Source organism: Polyodon spathula, chromosome 4, assembly GCF_017654505.1.
Source record: "Polyodon spathula isolate WHYD16114869_AA chromosome 4, ASM1765450v1, whole genome shotgun sequence".
NCBI classification, from domain to species: Eukaryota; Metazoa; Chordata; class Actinopteri; order Acipenseriformes; family Polyodontidae; genus Polyodon; species Polyodon spathula.
Genome location: NC_054537.1, coordinates 362,409 through 378,993, shown reverse-complemented (window position 1 = coordinate 378,993; position 16,585 = coordinate 362,409). Strand labels below are relative to the sequence as shown.

Genomic DNA, 16,585 nt, shown 5'->3' with positions numbered 1-16,585 from the left:
TGCACCACGAGTTCAATACAATAACACTGGTGTTTGAGAATCGCTTGCTGCTAAAGCTCTCGTTACTGCATCACGAGTTCAATACAATAACACTGGTGTTTGAGAATCCTACCCAAAGTGTCTACCCAAGGACTGTTTTGTTATTATTATAATTTAATTATTTAGCAGACACTTATATCCAAAGCAACTTGCAGAAATGAAATGGCAGAGCAGTCCCCTTGAAGGAGAGTGTTTATTGTCTGTGTTTCAGTACGACCACCTGGACTCGGACTGGCTGGGGATGCCCCCTCTGCCTTCCCCCCGCTGCCTGTTCGGTCTGGGGGAGGCAGAGAACTCCATCTTCGTCATCGGAGGAAAGGAACTGAAGGAGGGGGAGCGGACGCTGGAGACTGTCATGTGCTACGACAGACAGTAAGTTGTTAGGATATACAGCCCTGTCTGGAAACAGCACAGTGGTGTGCTGATGCACGGTCCCGTCTGGAAACAGCACAGCGATGTGATGATGCACGGTCCTGTTTGGAAACAGTACAGCGGTGTGATGATGCACGCTGCTGTCTGGAAATAGCACAGCGGTGTGATGATGCACACTCCTGTCTGGAAATAGCACAGCGGTGTGATGATGCATGGTCCCGTCTGGAAACAGCACAGTGGTGTGATGATGCACGGTCCCGTCTGGAAACAGCACAGCGGTGTGATGATGCACGCTCCTGTCTGGAAACAACTAATAATAGACAATGGGGAGGGATGATTTGGTTGGGTTTGAACGATAATACTGTAACATTTTATGACTACATTTGAAGGTGCAGTGGGTTAGTGTTGAGGAGGAGCTAGTGATAAGGGGGGGCAGAAGTACCTGTGTTGGGCTCATTTTAGGGGCAGCAGAAAGACTGCACTGACTGAGTAGCTGTGGACGGGGTTGAATATAGTCTTGATCACTATACAGGTGGATCTGAGACTCCTGAGAGACTTCAGTGACTGAGAAGCTGTGGACGGGGTTGAATATAGTCTTGATCACTATATAGGTGGATCTGAGACTCCTGAGAGACTGCACTGACTGAGAAGCTGTGGACGGGGTGGAATACAGTCTTGATCACAATACTTTATAGATAGATTTGAGACTGAAATGAATCAACAATGAAACTGAATGTGTTCCCTGTTTAGGTCCTTCAAGTGGGGCGAATCAGACCCTCTTCCATACGCCGTGTATGGGCATGCAGCTGTGTCACACAGCGGACTGGTCTATGTGATCGGAGGCAAAGGGAACAGCAAGTAAGGAATGGATCAGTCTATTTGTAGTCTCTTTATTGGATTGTTTATGGTCTTGTTTGTTATAATACTTATTAGAGCATAATCATGTTTAATATGAACATGTTTAATACCCAGGATTCAGACAGAGTCCCACAACACCAGAGACTTGCACAGGGGTTAAGGTACTTGCATCGGATGAGCTGCAGTACAGGTTACCTGTTCATGGGCAGCTTTCATCCTGCTGCATTGTGGGACTGTTAATGGGCAATGTTGTGTGATTGAAAGTGATTACACCCCCTGCTGGTGAGATTTGGTTTAAAGCTCTTTATAACAATCACTGGTTTCTTCCCAGTCTTCGTCCTGTTACCTGGGCTCGGGACTATAGGCTCCTGGTTTGCATTATGGATCCTGAGCCCGCGCTGACGGTTTGTGTGTTTTGTCAGAAAATGCCTGAAGAGGGTGTGCGTCTATGATCCCAGGAAGTTTGAGTGGAAGGAGCGGGCCCCTTTGAAGATGGCTCGCTCTCTGTTTGGCGCCACTGTTCATAGTGGCAAGATCTACGTGGCGGCAGGGGTGACAGACACTGGGCTCACCAGTACTGTGGAGGTGTACGACGCTGCCACAAACAAGTGAGTCACACGCGGGCGGATGAAGAACAGCGTTATATTTACATTTCCAAGACAAACACGAGTGAAGGAGGCAAAACCTAGACTGTTTCGCAGGCCAAATGATAGTGAGGATACTGCATTAAAACTAATGAGAGCGAGGCCACTGCATTAAAACTAATGAGAGCGAGGCCACTGCATTAAAACTAATGAGAGCGAGGCCACTGCATTAAAACTAATGAGAGCGTGGACACTGCATGAAAACTAATGAGAGCGAGGACACTGCATTAAAACTAATGAGAGCGAGGACACTGCATTAAAACTAATGAGAGCGAGGACACTGCATTAAAACTAATGAGAGCGAGGACACTCCATTAAAACTAATGAGAGCGAGGACACTCCATTAAAACTAATGAGAGCGAAGCCACTGCATTAAAACTAATGAGAGCGAGGCCACTGCATTAAAACTAATGAGAGCGAGGTCACTGCATTAAAACTGATGAGAGCGAGGTCACTGCATTAAAACTGATGAGAGCGAGGTCACTGCATTAAAACTGATGAGAGCGAGGTCACTGCATTAAAACTGATGAGAGCGAGGTCACTGCATTAAAACTGATGAGAGCGAGGTCACTGCATTAAAACTGATGAGAGCGAGGGCACTGCATTAAAACTAATGAGAGCGAGGGCACTGCATTAAAACTAATGAGAGCGAGGGCACTGCATTAAAACTAATGAGAGCGAGGGCACTGCATTAAAACTGATGAGAGCGAGGGCACTGCATTAAAACTGATGAGAGCGAGGGCACTGCATTAAAACTGATGAGAGCGAGGGCACTGCATTAAAACTGATGAGAGCGAGGGCACTGCATTAAAACTGATGAGAGCGAGGGCACTGCATTAAAACTGATGAGAGCGAGGGCACTGCATTAAAACTGATGAGAGCGAGGGCACTCCATTAAAACTGATGAGAGCGAGGACACTGCATTAAAACTAATGAGAGCGAGGGCACTGCATTAAAACTAATGAGAGCGAGGGCACTGCATTAAAACTGTATTGGGGTAGGGTTAGGTTCAGGGTTAGTGTTAGGTTCAGGGTTAGGTTTAGGTTCAGGGTTAGGTATTGGGTTAGGGTTAGGTTCAGGGTTAGGTATTGGGTTAGGGTTAGGTTCAAGGTTAGGTACTATGTTAGGGTTAGTTTCAGGGTTAGGGTTAGGTTCAGGGTTAGGTATTGGGTTAGGGTTATGTTCAGGGTTAGGTATTGGGTTAGTGTTAGGTTCAGGGTTAGGTTTAGGTTCAGGGTTAGGTATTGGGGTAGGGTTAGGTTCAGGGTTAGGTATTGGGTTAGGGTTAGGTTCAGGGTTAGGTATTGGGTTAGGGTTAGGTATTGGGTTAGGGTTAGGTTCAGGGTTAGGTTTAGGTTCAGGGTTAGGTATTGGGTTAGGGTGAGGTTCAGGGTTAGGGTTAGGTTCAGGGTTAGGTATTGGGTTAGGGTTAGGTATTGGGTTAGGGTTAGGTCCAGGGTTAGGTATTGAGATAGGGTTTGTTTAGTGTCAGGTGGTTGTCAGCGACTCGGTGGCTTGATTTCTTAGAGGTGCTCAGGACATGAAGGGTCAGAGTAAATGGCATATGTCCTCGAATCACCTGATGCCCTTAGGACCCTTTCTTTGGGATATTCTTTTACGCTGCCATGATAACTCTATACTGTGCCGTGCCTCGAGGTGCTCCTGATTGGTTGCCTCAGTTGATGATTGTTTCCGCTGGGTCTTAGTGGAGACTCCTATACTGACTAGTGAGTATAGAAATACAATATTGAGAAATGAAAGTTGCAGTACTGCTGCTATGTGAGGGGGCCATTTCCCCGTCGTCCCAATGTGTAAATTACACCAATGAGTCCATCGTCATTCACAAAGCATTCCCGACTACCCTCAGACCTTTTTGTGAATGACAGTCTCATCCATGTTTTGTCCAGTGGTTAAAGAAAAGGGCTTGTAGCCAGGAGGTCACCGGTCAAATCCCGGCTCACTCACTGACTCTCTCACCGTGTGACCCTGAGCCAGTCTCTGAACCTCCTTATGCTCCAACGTTATTGAAAGTGACTCTTCAGCTAATGCACAGTTCACACACCCTAGTCTCTGTACACTGCCTTGGTTAAAAGAGTCTGCTAAATAAACAAATAATACAGACAGCTCCCCGACTTACGTCTCCTCCCTCCTCCCTCAGATGGGAAGCCTTCACAGAATTCCCTCAGGAGCGCAGCTCCATGAATCTCATCAGCCTGGCTGGCAATCTCTATGCAATCGGAGGATTTGCCATGATGCCAAACGAGGCTGAAGAGCTGGTTCCGACTGAAATGAATGACATCTGGAAGTAAGTAATGAAAATGACACACACACACACACACACACATTATTACCATCCATTTAGGTTGCTATAGAAATGGTAGACACCAGGCTCGTGTCCTGGCTATGCAAAGCTGCTGGTCTTCGCTGGGGATTCCAGAGGTAGCATTGCATTGGGGAGGCACAACCTGCAGGGGCTGTTTTTCCTCATTGTGCTACAGCGGACTGTAGTGGCAAGGCCAGAGACCTGCAGGACTGGCCTTCTCAAATGAGAAGAGAATTGTGTGTGAAATAATTGGGCAATCTAAATTAAAATAAATACTTGCTGCAAAGCATGTCAGTCAAGTTGTGAAGCAGGTGGTCGGTTAATGACAGGAAAGAGAGCACTGAAGGGGCACAATTTCACCCTGTAGTACCAGATATCATGTTTTCAAATGAAAATGCAAGTTCTGCCATTCAATGTGTTTGTTCTGAAAGTGCATATTTAAGCCTCACAGTATATAGTGAATGGAGTGCTTGACATTGCTGACTCTTTTGTGTAGATACAACCTTCTTAAAGGGGTGCAATAAATGTTGCAGTCAGCAGCTTGAAGCAGGTTGAGTCTCGTTCTAACACTGCTTTGTGAATCCTGTCCCACAGGTATGAAGAGGACACTAAGCAATGGACTGGAATTCTGCGTGAGCTTCGCTATGCTTCCGGAGCCACTGTGGTGCCTGTGCACATGAATACCCTGAGACTCACCAAGATGTAAAGACAGTGTCAACACGAACCATCGCTTATTAATGAACACTCTGAGACTCAGCAAGATGTAGAGACAGCGTCAACACGAACCATCGCTTATTAATGAACACTGTGAGACTCACCAAGATGTAGAGACAGCGTCAACATGAACCATCGCTTATTAATGAACACTCTGAGACTCACAAGATGTAGAGACAGCGTCAACACGAACCCATCACTTATTAATGAACACTCTGAGACTCAGCAAGATATAGAGACAGCGTCAACACGAACCATCGCTTATTAATGAACACTCTGAGACTCACAAGATGTAGAGACAGCGTCAACGCGAACCATCGCTTATTAATGAACACTCTGAGACTCAGCAAGATGTAGAGACAGCGTCAACACGAACCATCGCTTACTAATGAACACTCTGAGACTCACCAAGATGTAGAGACAGCGTCAACACGAACCATCGCTTATTAATGAACACTCTGAGACTCAGCAAGATATAGAGACAGCGTCAACACGAACCATCGCTTATTAATGAACACTGTGAGACTCAGCAAGATGTAGAGACAGCGTCAACATGAACCATCGCTTATTAATGAACACTGTGAGACTCACACGATGTAGAGACAGCGTCAACATGAACCATCGCTTATTAATGAACACTCTGAGACTCACCAAGATGTAGAGACAGCGTCAACATGAACCATCGCTTATTAATGAACACTCTGAGACTCAGCAAGATATAGAGACAGCGTCAACACGAACCATCGCTTATTAATGAACACTCTGAGACTCAGCAAGATATAGAGACAGCGTCAACACGAACCATCGCTTATTAATGAACACTGTGAGACTCACCAAGATATAGAGACAGCGTCAACACGAACCATCGCTTATTAATGAACACTCTGAGACTCACAAGATGTAGAGACAGCGTCAACACGAACCATCGCTTATTAATGAACACTCTGCGACTCAGCAAGATATAGAGACAGCGTCAACACGAACCATCGCTTATTAATGAACACTGTGAGACTCACCAAGATATAGAGACAGCGTCAACACGAACCATCGCTTATTAATGAACACTCTGAGACTCAGCAAGATATAGAGACAGCGTCAACACGAACCATCGCTTATTAATGAACACTCTGAGACTCACCAAGATATAGAGACAGCGTCAACACGAACCATCGCTTATTAATGAACACTCTGAGACTCACCAAGATGTAGAGACAGCGTCAACACGAACCATCGCTTATTAATGAACACTCTGAGACTCAGCAAGATATAGAGACAGCGTCAACACGAACCATCGCTTATTAATGAACACTCTGAGACTCACCAAGATGTAGAGACAGCGTCAACATGAACCATCGCTTATTAATGAACACTCTGAGACTCACCAAGATGTAGAGACAGCGTCAACACGAACCATCGCTTATTAATGAACACTGTGAGACTCAGCAAGATGTAGAGACAGCGTCAACATGAACCATCGCTTATTAATGAACACTGTGAGACTCACACGATGTAGAGACAGCGTCAACATGAACCATCGCTTATTAATGAACACTCTGAGACTCACCAAGATGTAGAGACAGCGTCAACATGAACCATCGCTTATTAATGAACACTCTGAGACTCAGCAAGATATAGAGACAGCGTCAACACGAACCATCGCTTATTAATGAACACTGTGAGACTCACCAAGATATAGAGACAGCGTCAACACGAACCATCGCTTATTAATGAACACTCTGAGACTCACCAAGATGTAGAGACAGCGTCAACACGAACCATCGCTTATTAATGAACACTCTGAGACTCAGCAAGATGTAGAGACAGCGTCAACATGACCCATCACTTATTAATGAACACTGTGAGACTCACACGATGTAGAGACAGCGTCAACATGAACCATCGCTTATTAATGAACACTCTGAGACTCACCAAGATGTAGAGACAGCGTCAACACGAACCATCGCTTATTAATGAACACTCTGAGACTCAGCAAGATGTAGAGACAGCGTCAACACGAACCATCGCTTATTAATGAACACTCTGAGACTCACCAAGATGTAGAGACAGCGTCAACACGAACCATCGCTTATTAATGAACACTCTGAGACTCAGCAAGATGTAGAGACAGCGTCAACACGAACCATCGCTTATTAATGAACACTCTGAGACTCAGCAAGATGTAGAGACAGCGTCAACACGAACCATCGCTTATTAATGAACACTCTGAGACTCAGCAAGATGTAGAGACAGCGTCAACACGAACCATCGCTTATTAATGAACACTCTGAGACTCACCAAGATGTAGAGACAGCGTCAACATGAACCATCGCTTATTAATGAACACTCTGAGACTCACAAGATATAGAGACAGCGTCAACATGAACCATCGCTTATTAATGAACACTCTGAGACTCACAAGATGTAGAGACAGCGTCAACATGAACCATTGCTTATTAATGAACACTCTGAGACTCACAAGATGTAGAGACAGCGTCAACACGAACTATCGCTTATTAATGAACACTCTGCAATAGGGTGACCAGATTTTCAAAGCTCAAAACCAGGACACATTGTTAAATAACTGATAACAGACTAATTAACCCATTTAAATAGACGCTATTTTAATGTTTATTTAAATTGCCATCCTGTGACTTAGTATTATCTTTTTTTTTTAAAGCAGCTAGCTAATTTCAGTACACACCCAGATGTATAATTTGTGGCTAATTAAGCCCCTTTCACACTGGCAATCTTATCCCAGTCATAAGAACATTAGAACATAAGAAAGTTTACAAACGAGAGGAGGCCATTCGGCCCATCTTGCTCGTTTGGTTGTTAGTAGCTTATTGATCCCAGAATCTCATCAAGCAGCTTCTTGAAGGATCCCAGGGTGGCAGCTTCAACAACATTACTGGGCGTTGATTCCAGACCCTCACGATTCTCTGCGTGAGGGTCTGGAAGGAGAAGCCATACTAATGGGGGATTTCAACTTCCCCCAAATAAAATGGGAAAACCCGATGGGTAGCGCGAAGGATGAAATAGAAATGGTGGAAATGACAAATGACTGCTTCCTAACACAATTTGTCAAGGCACCCACTAGAGGGGAGGCATGCCTTGATTTAGTCTTTTCAAATAACGAAGATAGAATAACTAAAACAGAGGTCAGAGAACCACTGGCAAACTCAGACCATAACATGGTCTCATTTGAAGTGTTTTTTAAATCCCCAAAAGTAAAGACTAAAGTTAAGGTTTACAATTTTAGAAAAGCAAACTATGAAGGCATGAAACAGAGACTAACAGAAGTAGATTGGAGTAAAATAGAGAAAACACCCACAGAAGAAGGATGGTTGTTCTTCAAAAATGTAGTACTAGAGGCGCAAAACAATTACATCCCTAAAGTAGACAAATCTAAATGTAAAACTAAATTGCCAAAATGGTTTAATAGATCAATTAAAAAAAATATTCAGCGAAAAAAGGCACTTTACAGAGCATTAAAAAAGGACCAAAAAGAAAGTACGCAGAAAGAGTACACGGAACTGGAAACGCAAGTCAAAAAGGAAGTTAGAAAGGCCAAGAGAGAAATAGAAATGAACATTGCTAAGGGAGCTAAAACCAATTCCAAAATGTTTTTCCAATATTACAACAGCAAGAGAACATTCAAAGAGGAGATTAAATGTTTAAGAGATACAAATGGCAAAATCGTAGAGGAAGAAAAAAAAAATAGCAAATATGTTAAATGATTACTTTTCACAAGTTTTTACAAAGGAAGATACTGACAACATGCCCCACATGTCATCCAGTTCCTATCCAGTTTTAAATAACTTTAGCATAACTGAGGCAGAAGTGTTAAAGGGACTAGGAGCTCTTAAAATAAACAAATCCCCTGGGCCGGATGAGATCCTCCCAGTAGTACTCAAAGAAATGAAAGAAGTAATTTACAAACCGCTAACCAAGATCATGCAGCAGTCTCTTGACACAGGGGTGGTACCGACAGACTGGAAAATTGCAAACGTAATACCGATCCACAAAAAGGGAAACAAAACTGAACCAGGTAACTACAGACCAGTAAGCCTGACTTCTATTATATGCAAACTTATGGAAACTATAATAAGATCCAAAATGGAAAATTACCTATATGGTAACAGGGTACTGGGAGACAGTCAACATGGTTTTAGGAAAGGGAGATCGTGCCTAACTAACTTGCTTGATTTTTTTGAGGATGCAACATCGATAATGGATAATTGCAAAGCATATGACATGGTTTATTTAGATTTCCAGAAAGCTTTTGACAAAGTCCCGCACAAAAGATTAATTCTCAAACTGAACGCAGTTGGGATTCAAGGAAACACATGTACATGGATTAGGGAGTGGTTAACATGTAGAAAACAGAAAGTACTGATTAGAGGAAAAACCTCAGAATGGAGTGTGGTAACCAGCGGTGTACCACAGGGATCAGTATTAGGTCCTCTGCTATTCCTAATCTACATTAATGATTTAGATTCTGGTATAGTAAGCAAACTTGTTAAATTTGCAGACGACACAAAAGTAGGAGGAGTGGCAAACACTGTTGCAGCAGCAAAGGTCATTCAAAATGATCTAGACAAGATTCAGAACTGGGCAGACACATGGCAAATGACATTTAATAGAGAAAAGTGTAAGGTACTGCACGCAGGAAATAAAAATGTACATTATAAATATCATATGGGAAATATTGAAATTGGAGAAGGAATCTATGAAAAAGACCTAGGAGTTTTTGTTGACTCAGAAATGTCTTCATCTAGGCAATGTGGGGAAGCTATAAAAAAGGCTAACAAGATGCTCGGATACATTGTGAAAAGTGTTGAATTTAAATCAAGGGAAGTAATGTTAAAACAGTACAATGCACTTGTAAGACCTCATCTTGAATATTGTGTTCAGTTCTGGTCACCTCGCTATAAAAAAGATATTGCTGCTCTAGAAAGAGTGCAAAGAAGAGCGACCAGAATTATTCCGGGCTTAAAAGGCATGTCATATGCAGACAGGCTAAAAGAATTGAATCTGTTCAGTCTTGAACAAAGAAGACTACGTGGCGACCTAATTCAAGCATTCAAAATTCTAAAAGGTATTGACAGTGTCGACGCAAGGGACTTTTTCAGCCTGAAAAAAGAAACAAGGACCAGGGGTCACAAATGGAGTTTAGAAAAAGGGGCATTCAGAACAGAAAATAGGAGACACTTTTTTACACAGAGAATTGTGAGGGTCTGGAATCAACTCCCCAGTAATGTTGTTGAAGCTGACACCCTGGGATCCTTCAAGAAGCTGCTTGATGAGATTTTGGGATCAATAAGCTACTAACAACCAAACGAGCAAGATGGGCCGAATGGCCTCCTCTCGTTTGTAAACTTTCTTATGTTCTTATGTTCTTATGTCAAAAAGTGCCTCCTATTTTCTGTTCTGAATGCCCCTTTGTCTAATCTCCATTTGTGACCCCTGGTCCTTGTTTATTTTTTCAGGTAGATAAAGTCCCTTGGGTCGACATTGTTAATACCTTTTGGAATTTTGAATGCTTGAATTAGGTCGCTGCATAGTCTTCTTTGTTCAAGACTGAACAGATTCAGTTCTTTTAGCCTGTCTGCATATGACATGCCTTTTAAACCTGGAATAATTATGGTCGCTCTTCTTTGCACTCTTTCTAGAGCAGCAATATCTTTTTTATAGCGAGGTGACCAGAACTGAACACAATATTCAAGATGAGGTATTACTAATGCATTGTATAGTTTTAACATTACTTCCCTTGATTTAAATTCAACACTTTGCACAATGTATGAATCTATTAAACCATTTTGGCAATTTACTTTTACATTTAGATTTGTCTGTTTTAGGGATGTAATTGTTTTGCACCTCTAGTATTACATTTTTGAAGAACACCCATTCTTTTTCTGTAGATGTTTTCTCTATTTTACTCCAATCTACTTCTGTTAGTCTCTGTTTCATATCTTCATAGTTTGCGTTTCTAAAATTGTAAACCTTAGCTTTAGTCATTACTTTTGGGGTTTTAAAAAGCACTTCAAATGAGACCATGTTGTGGTCTGAGTTTGCTAGTGTTTCTGTGACCTCTGTTTTAGTTATTCTGTCTTTGTTATTTGAAAAGACTAAATCAAGGCATGCCTCCCCTCTAGTGGGTGCCTTGACAAATTGTGTTAGGAAGCAGTCATTTGTCATTTCCACCATTTCAATTTCATCCTTCGCGCTACCCACCGGGTTTTCCCATTTTATATGGGGGAAGTTGAAATCCCCCATTAGTATGGCTTCTCTTTTGCTACACGCATTTCTAATGTCATTGTATAACAGATTATTTTGCTCACCGTCTGAATCTGGCGGTCTATAGCATGCTCCTATTATTATGCCCTTTGAATTTTTGTCCGTTATTCTGACCCATATTGATTCGGCTTTGTTTTTTTTGCCCAGGTTTAACACCTGGGCTTCAAGACTGTTTCTAATGTATAGCACTACCCCTCCTCCTCTTCTGTCCTGCCTGTCTTTCCTATACAGTGTATACCCACAAATATTATATTCGTCCCCATCACTCTGGCCTTTGACCCGGGATGAGCGAGACAAAATGCTTGACGGCCGTTCCTGAATGACGCAATAAAAAACAGCCACGCCTGCGTAAAAGTTTCACTTCAGCAAGAAACATTTCTGTTTAGCCATGTTTTTGTTGCTTGAGACACAGCATGAGCCAGATTGCAGCAGGGATGAAGAAACATTTGCTCTAATCAACACTTGGGCCAACGGTTCAATCCAGAGAAGCTTGATGGAAGTGTCAGTAACAAGCTGCTTCCAGGGCATTGATACGAGCATTGTGTGCTTGTGTCTGTCACCCAGGTCAACCCTGCTTTACATGACACCGGGTCCTGCCTGGGTAGAGCATGCCAGTGTCAAAGGGGCTTTGGTTTAAGTAGTCATATTGTGTTACACGTATTGCGTACTTTTATATTGAGTTTATGTTTATTATTATTATTATTATTATTATTATTATTATTATTATTATTATTATTATTATTAATAATAATAATAATAATAATAATAATAATAATAATAATAATAATAATAATAATAATAATATAATAATGAGGACTAAGTGCGTACGCCTGTGTCCTACACTTTATAAAAATAATGTTGTTGATTACTTTAGTACCTTTTATTTTATTTTATTTTGTTTTCACTGCAGGTGCCATAAACTAAGCGGTTGATTACATTATTGTGACAAAAGGTATTTAGCGTGTGTCGCGCTACATGAAATGGCTGAAAACCGTAAAGATTTTAAGCAAAATGTCGGTACACCAGGGACCGTTGATGGAAAACCGGGACTGTCCCGGCTAAGCTGGGACGTCTGGTCACCCTACTCTGCAATGCACGAAGATGTAGAGATAACTTCAACATGACCCATTACTCGAGAGACTCGCAGCGCAGTCTTTCTGTGCTCTTCTGTCACCACAACTCTTTTGTTGGCTCATTAGCTCGTCTTTCCAAAACATCCCATAATCTGTTTTTTCACAACTGAGAAAGTTCTGTTTAAAAAGGTAAACCAGATGCACAGGGCATTTGTATAGCAATTGTAAAACCATCTGACTGAAAGCAAAACTCAAGGTCTCACTTAGGTAGAGGTTTTTGGAACAATATGTGTCATTATTCCCTAAATGACAATGACAATATGTGTGTACTAGGAGGAGTGAACATCTGCCTTCAATCTGCTCTCACTCACAACCAGTGAACTGAACTCGTTTAGTAATGCAGTATCCTGACCACCAGAGTTCCCCAAGACTCAGAAAAGGCTCATCTTGACATAAAAAACAAATAGCATGCAATGCATGTATTTCCCCATTAGAGGTCAGTGTATTTCAATAACAGCTAAAATAACCAAATCAGTATTCCAAATGCATTATACAAGTGTGTGGATAGATGAAACGACACACAAGGGGCCGCTGGTTCTCTGTTTCTGCAGGGATTCAGTTCAGCACCGGCACAGGGAGCTGCAGTTCTGTTTCTGCAGGGATTCATTTCAGCACCGGCACAGAGAGCTCCAGTTCTGTTTCTGCAGGGATTCATTTCAGCACCGGCACAGAGAGCTGCAGTTCTGTTTCTGCAGGGATTCAGTTCAGCACCGGCACAGGGAGCTGCAGTTCTGTTTCTGCAGGGATTCAGTTCAGCACCGGCACAGGGAGCTGCAGTTCTGTTTCTGCAGGGATTCAGTTCAGCACCGGCACAGGGAGCTGCAGTTCTGTTTCTGCAGGGATTCAGTTCAGCACCGGCACAGGGAGCTGCAGTTCTGTTTCTGCAGGGATTCAGTTCAGCACCGGCACAGGGAGCTGCAGTTCTGTTTCTGCAGGGATTCAGTTCAGCACCGGCACAGGGAGCTGCAGTTCTGTTTCTGCAGGGATTCAGTTCAGCACCGGCACAGGGAGCTGCAGTTCTGTTTCTGCAGGGATTCAGTTCAGCACCGGCACAGGGAGCTGCAGTTCTGTTTCTGCAGGGATTCAGTTCAGCACCGGCACAGGGAGCTGCAGTTCTGTTTCTGCAGGGATTCAGTGCAGCACCGGCACAGGGAGCTGCAGTTCTGTTTCTGCAGGGATTCAGTGCAGCACCGGCACAGGGAGCTGCAGTTCTGTTTCTGCAGGGATTCAGTTCAGCACCGGCACAGGGAGCTGCAGTTCTGTTTCTGCAGGGATTCAGTGCAGCACCGGCACAGGGAGCTGCAGTTCTCTCATTTGGATTCTGAAGCACAGATTTGCCAGCATCAGCTTTTCTTCCCTGTTCTTTCACAATACAGTACGTGCCAATGCTTGGATCTTTTAAAGCATGATATGTTTTTTTACTGTTTGTGATGCAAACTAAATGAATACAATACAATAGAGCTCTGGTGCTTCTTTATTTAATCATGACAGTAAATGTAATGGGTCCCCACTCTTGTTTAGTAACTGTTCTAGTTTCTGTGTGCAAATACACATGCAAAGCATTCCGAGATACTGTGGTATGAAAGATGCTATAGAAAGAAAATCCATCCACACACACACAAACATCCACACACACTTGCAGTGACCAATATTGTTTTTTTAAAACAGAGTGCCATTGTGTTGAAACACAGAAAAACAAACCGTTGTGAAATGTTTAACTCCCAGAAGCTTCCACAAGCAGCCCGCTGTTGGAAGAGCCAGCCGCTGCCGAGCGCGAGTTCCTCTTCCCTTCGGAGAGGCAGCTCACCTCTCTTACACTGCCGGCTGGAGAGCCTTTTTCACAAGGGGTCTAACTTTACAATTCAACTACTTATTTATGTATTTCTTTTCTATTCCCATTTTATAAAATTGTAGTTTTAGACCCTTAATTGTTCTAATTCTACAAACTAGCTTTTTATGTTATTTTTTTCTAATTTTACAATTCAACCCAATTTTTGTATCTCTTAATTTCTGTTTTATCGAATTCTGTATCAGACTGCTTTGAATTGAACGGCTGAATTTTTCAGTGTGTGTGTGTGTGTGTGTGTGCATGTGTGAGAGTGAGTGAGAGTGTGTGCGTGCGTGTGTGTGTGTGTGAGAGAGTGCGTGTGTGTGAGTGTGTGAAAGCGTTATGCAGCAGGATAACAAAATAAAAAACCCACACATGGTCACAATAGGATTTGAATAATATATATCTATATTGTTTAATATTGAAATGATTCGTTTTGCTCTCTCTCCTGTGTTACAGACACTATACACTAGGCAGTACAATAAATGACATAGAATATAGACTGATATTATTAGCAGCTCTAGACACCATCATCTTTGTATTGTACAGTTTATATCACCACGACAGCTTCATTCTACATGTAGTCTATGTACACAAGAGTTAACTAAGACATCATGTTACCTAGTAAAACAGAATTAGCATACGGAGGACCGACACACACATCTCATTGGTTTACTGGACTGGAGTGGGGTGGTCTGGGATCAGAGTTCAGTCTCCTGGAATCCCTTAGGCTTCCAAAATATGGAATTTATTTTCCTATACCTTCAGTTCTGCTCTTTAATAAAAGTCAGTGGTAACCGAGTCAAACACAAAAAACATGTTTTTCTTTCTTCTCTAAAAGAAAAGTTGAACACATTTGTTTTTCTATTCTGCAGCAGTTGTAAAGTGCTTCAAACATTTGGAATGCCGAGCTCCCCCAGATTGTATTCCTTGTCTAATACGTTGTTCCTTTGGGATATTTCATTCATTGCCCTGGTGCAGTAGTTCATGAACTACCACTAAACAAAACATCCAGTACCCAACACATTGCAGTGCGTAACGTCTACAGCTAGCCTAAACCACAGCGTTCCATTACTGCAATTCACAACCATTGCATTGTAGTGCGTAACATCTACACCTAGCCTAAACCACAGCGTTGCATTATTGCAATTCACAACCCTCGCATTGCAGTGCTAACATCTACAGCTAGCCTAAACCACAGCGTTGCATTATTGCAATTCACAATCCTCGCATTGCAGTGCGTAACATCTACAGCTAGCCTAAACCACAGCGTTGCATTACTGCAATTCACAACCCTCGCATTGCAGTGCTAACATCTACAGCTAGCCTAAACCACAGCGTTGCATTACTGCAATTCACAATCCTCGCATTGCAGTGCTAACATCTACAGCTAGCCTAAACCACAGCGTTGCATTACTGCAATTCACAATCCTTGCATTGCAGTGCGTAACATCTACAGCTAGCCTAAACCACAGCGTTGCATTACTGCAATTCACAACCCTCGCATTGCAGTGCGTAACATCTACAGCTAGCCTAAACCACAGCGTTGCATTACTGCAATTCACAATCCTCGCATTGCAGTGCTAACATCTACAGCTAGCCTAAACCACAGCGTTGCATTACTGCAATTCACAATCCTCGCATTGCAGTGCGTAACATCTACAGCTAGCCTAAACCACAGCGTTGCATTACTGCAATTCACAACCCTCGCATTGCAGTGCGTAACATCTACAGCTAGCCTAAACCACAGTGTTGCATTACTGCAATTCACAACCCTCGCATTGCAGTGCTAACATCTACAGCTAGCCTAAACCACAGCGTTGCATTACTGCAATTCACCAATTTCTCAGACTGGGCTCTGAATGTTCCTTTTGGTTTTGGGTACAAAGGCCACAGAAAATCAGTCATTTGGGGAGACAAACAACCCCCTACTAGCAGCATAAAAACCCAAATAACAAACTTCCTTTAAAAAAAACAGAGCAAAACCAAAGAATATTACTCTAGAAACTCCAATAATAATAATAATAATAATAATAATAATAATAATAATAATAAACCAGGTGACTATGTTTACAGGCTCAGGCACAGACATGCTATTAGAGAGCAAGACAAACAAGACCACGTCTCTGCTCTTTCTTCTCCCCACAGCTCTCGCAGCACCGCTATACAAAGACCCCCGTCCTCAAATGAAAATATAACCATATACTTCAGCGCCACACAGTGGACAGATCTATAGTGCAGTTTTACTCCTCTGCGTTTAATGAGTAAAATATTGGATTCAATGAGCCTCTTCTCCCTCAGTCTCTACAAAGTGAAATACTGGATTCAGTGAGCCTCTTCTCCCTCAGTCTCTACAAAGTGAAATACTGGATTCAAT

General features: G+C 42.6%; 1 protein-coding gene across 2 annotated transcripts in view; it reads left to right on the top strand.

The window, feature by feature from the left end:
* LOC121314025 (kelch-like protein 40) overlaps window positions 1–16,444 on the top strand; it is a 20,522-nt gene extending 4,078 nt beyond the window's left edge. The window contains exons 2-6 of one of the 2 annotated variants that reach the window (XM_041246793.1): window positions 251–411; window positions 1,162–1,269; window positions 1,692–1,877; window positions 4,072–4,218; window positions 16,357–16,444. In XM_041246793.1, coding sequence (XP_041102727.1) covers window positions 251–411; window positions 1,162–1,269; window positions 1,692–1,877; window positions 4,072–4,218; window positions 16,357–16,444 — 690 coding nt within the window. Of the gene's footprint in view, window positions 1–250; window positions 412–1,161; window positions 1,270–1,691; window positions 1,878–4,071; window positions 4,219–4,830; window positions 5,038–16,356 lie in introns of those variants that run through there. The other variant, XM_041246792.1, reaches the window with a different exon arrangement.
* Window positions 16,445–16,585: the final 141 nt, after the last annotated feature.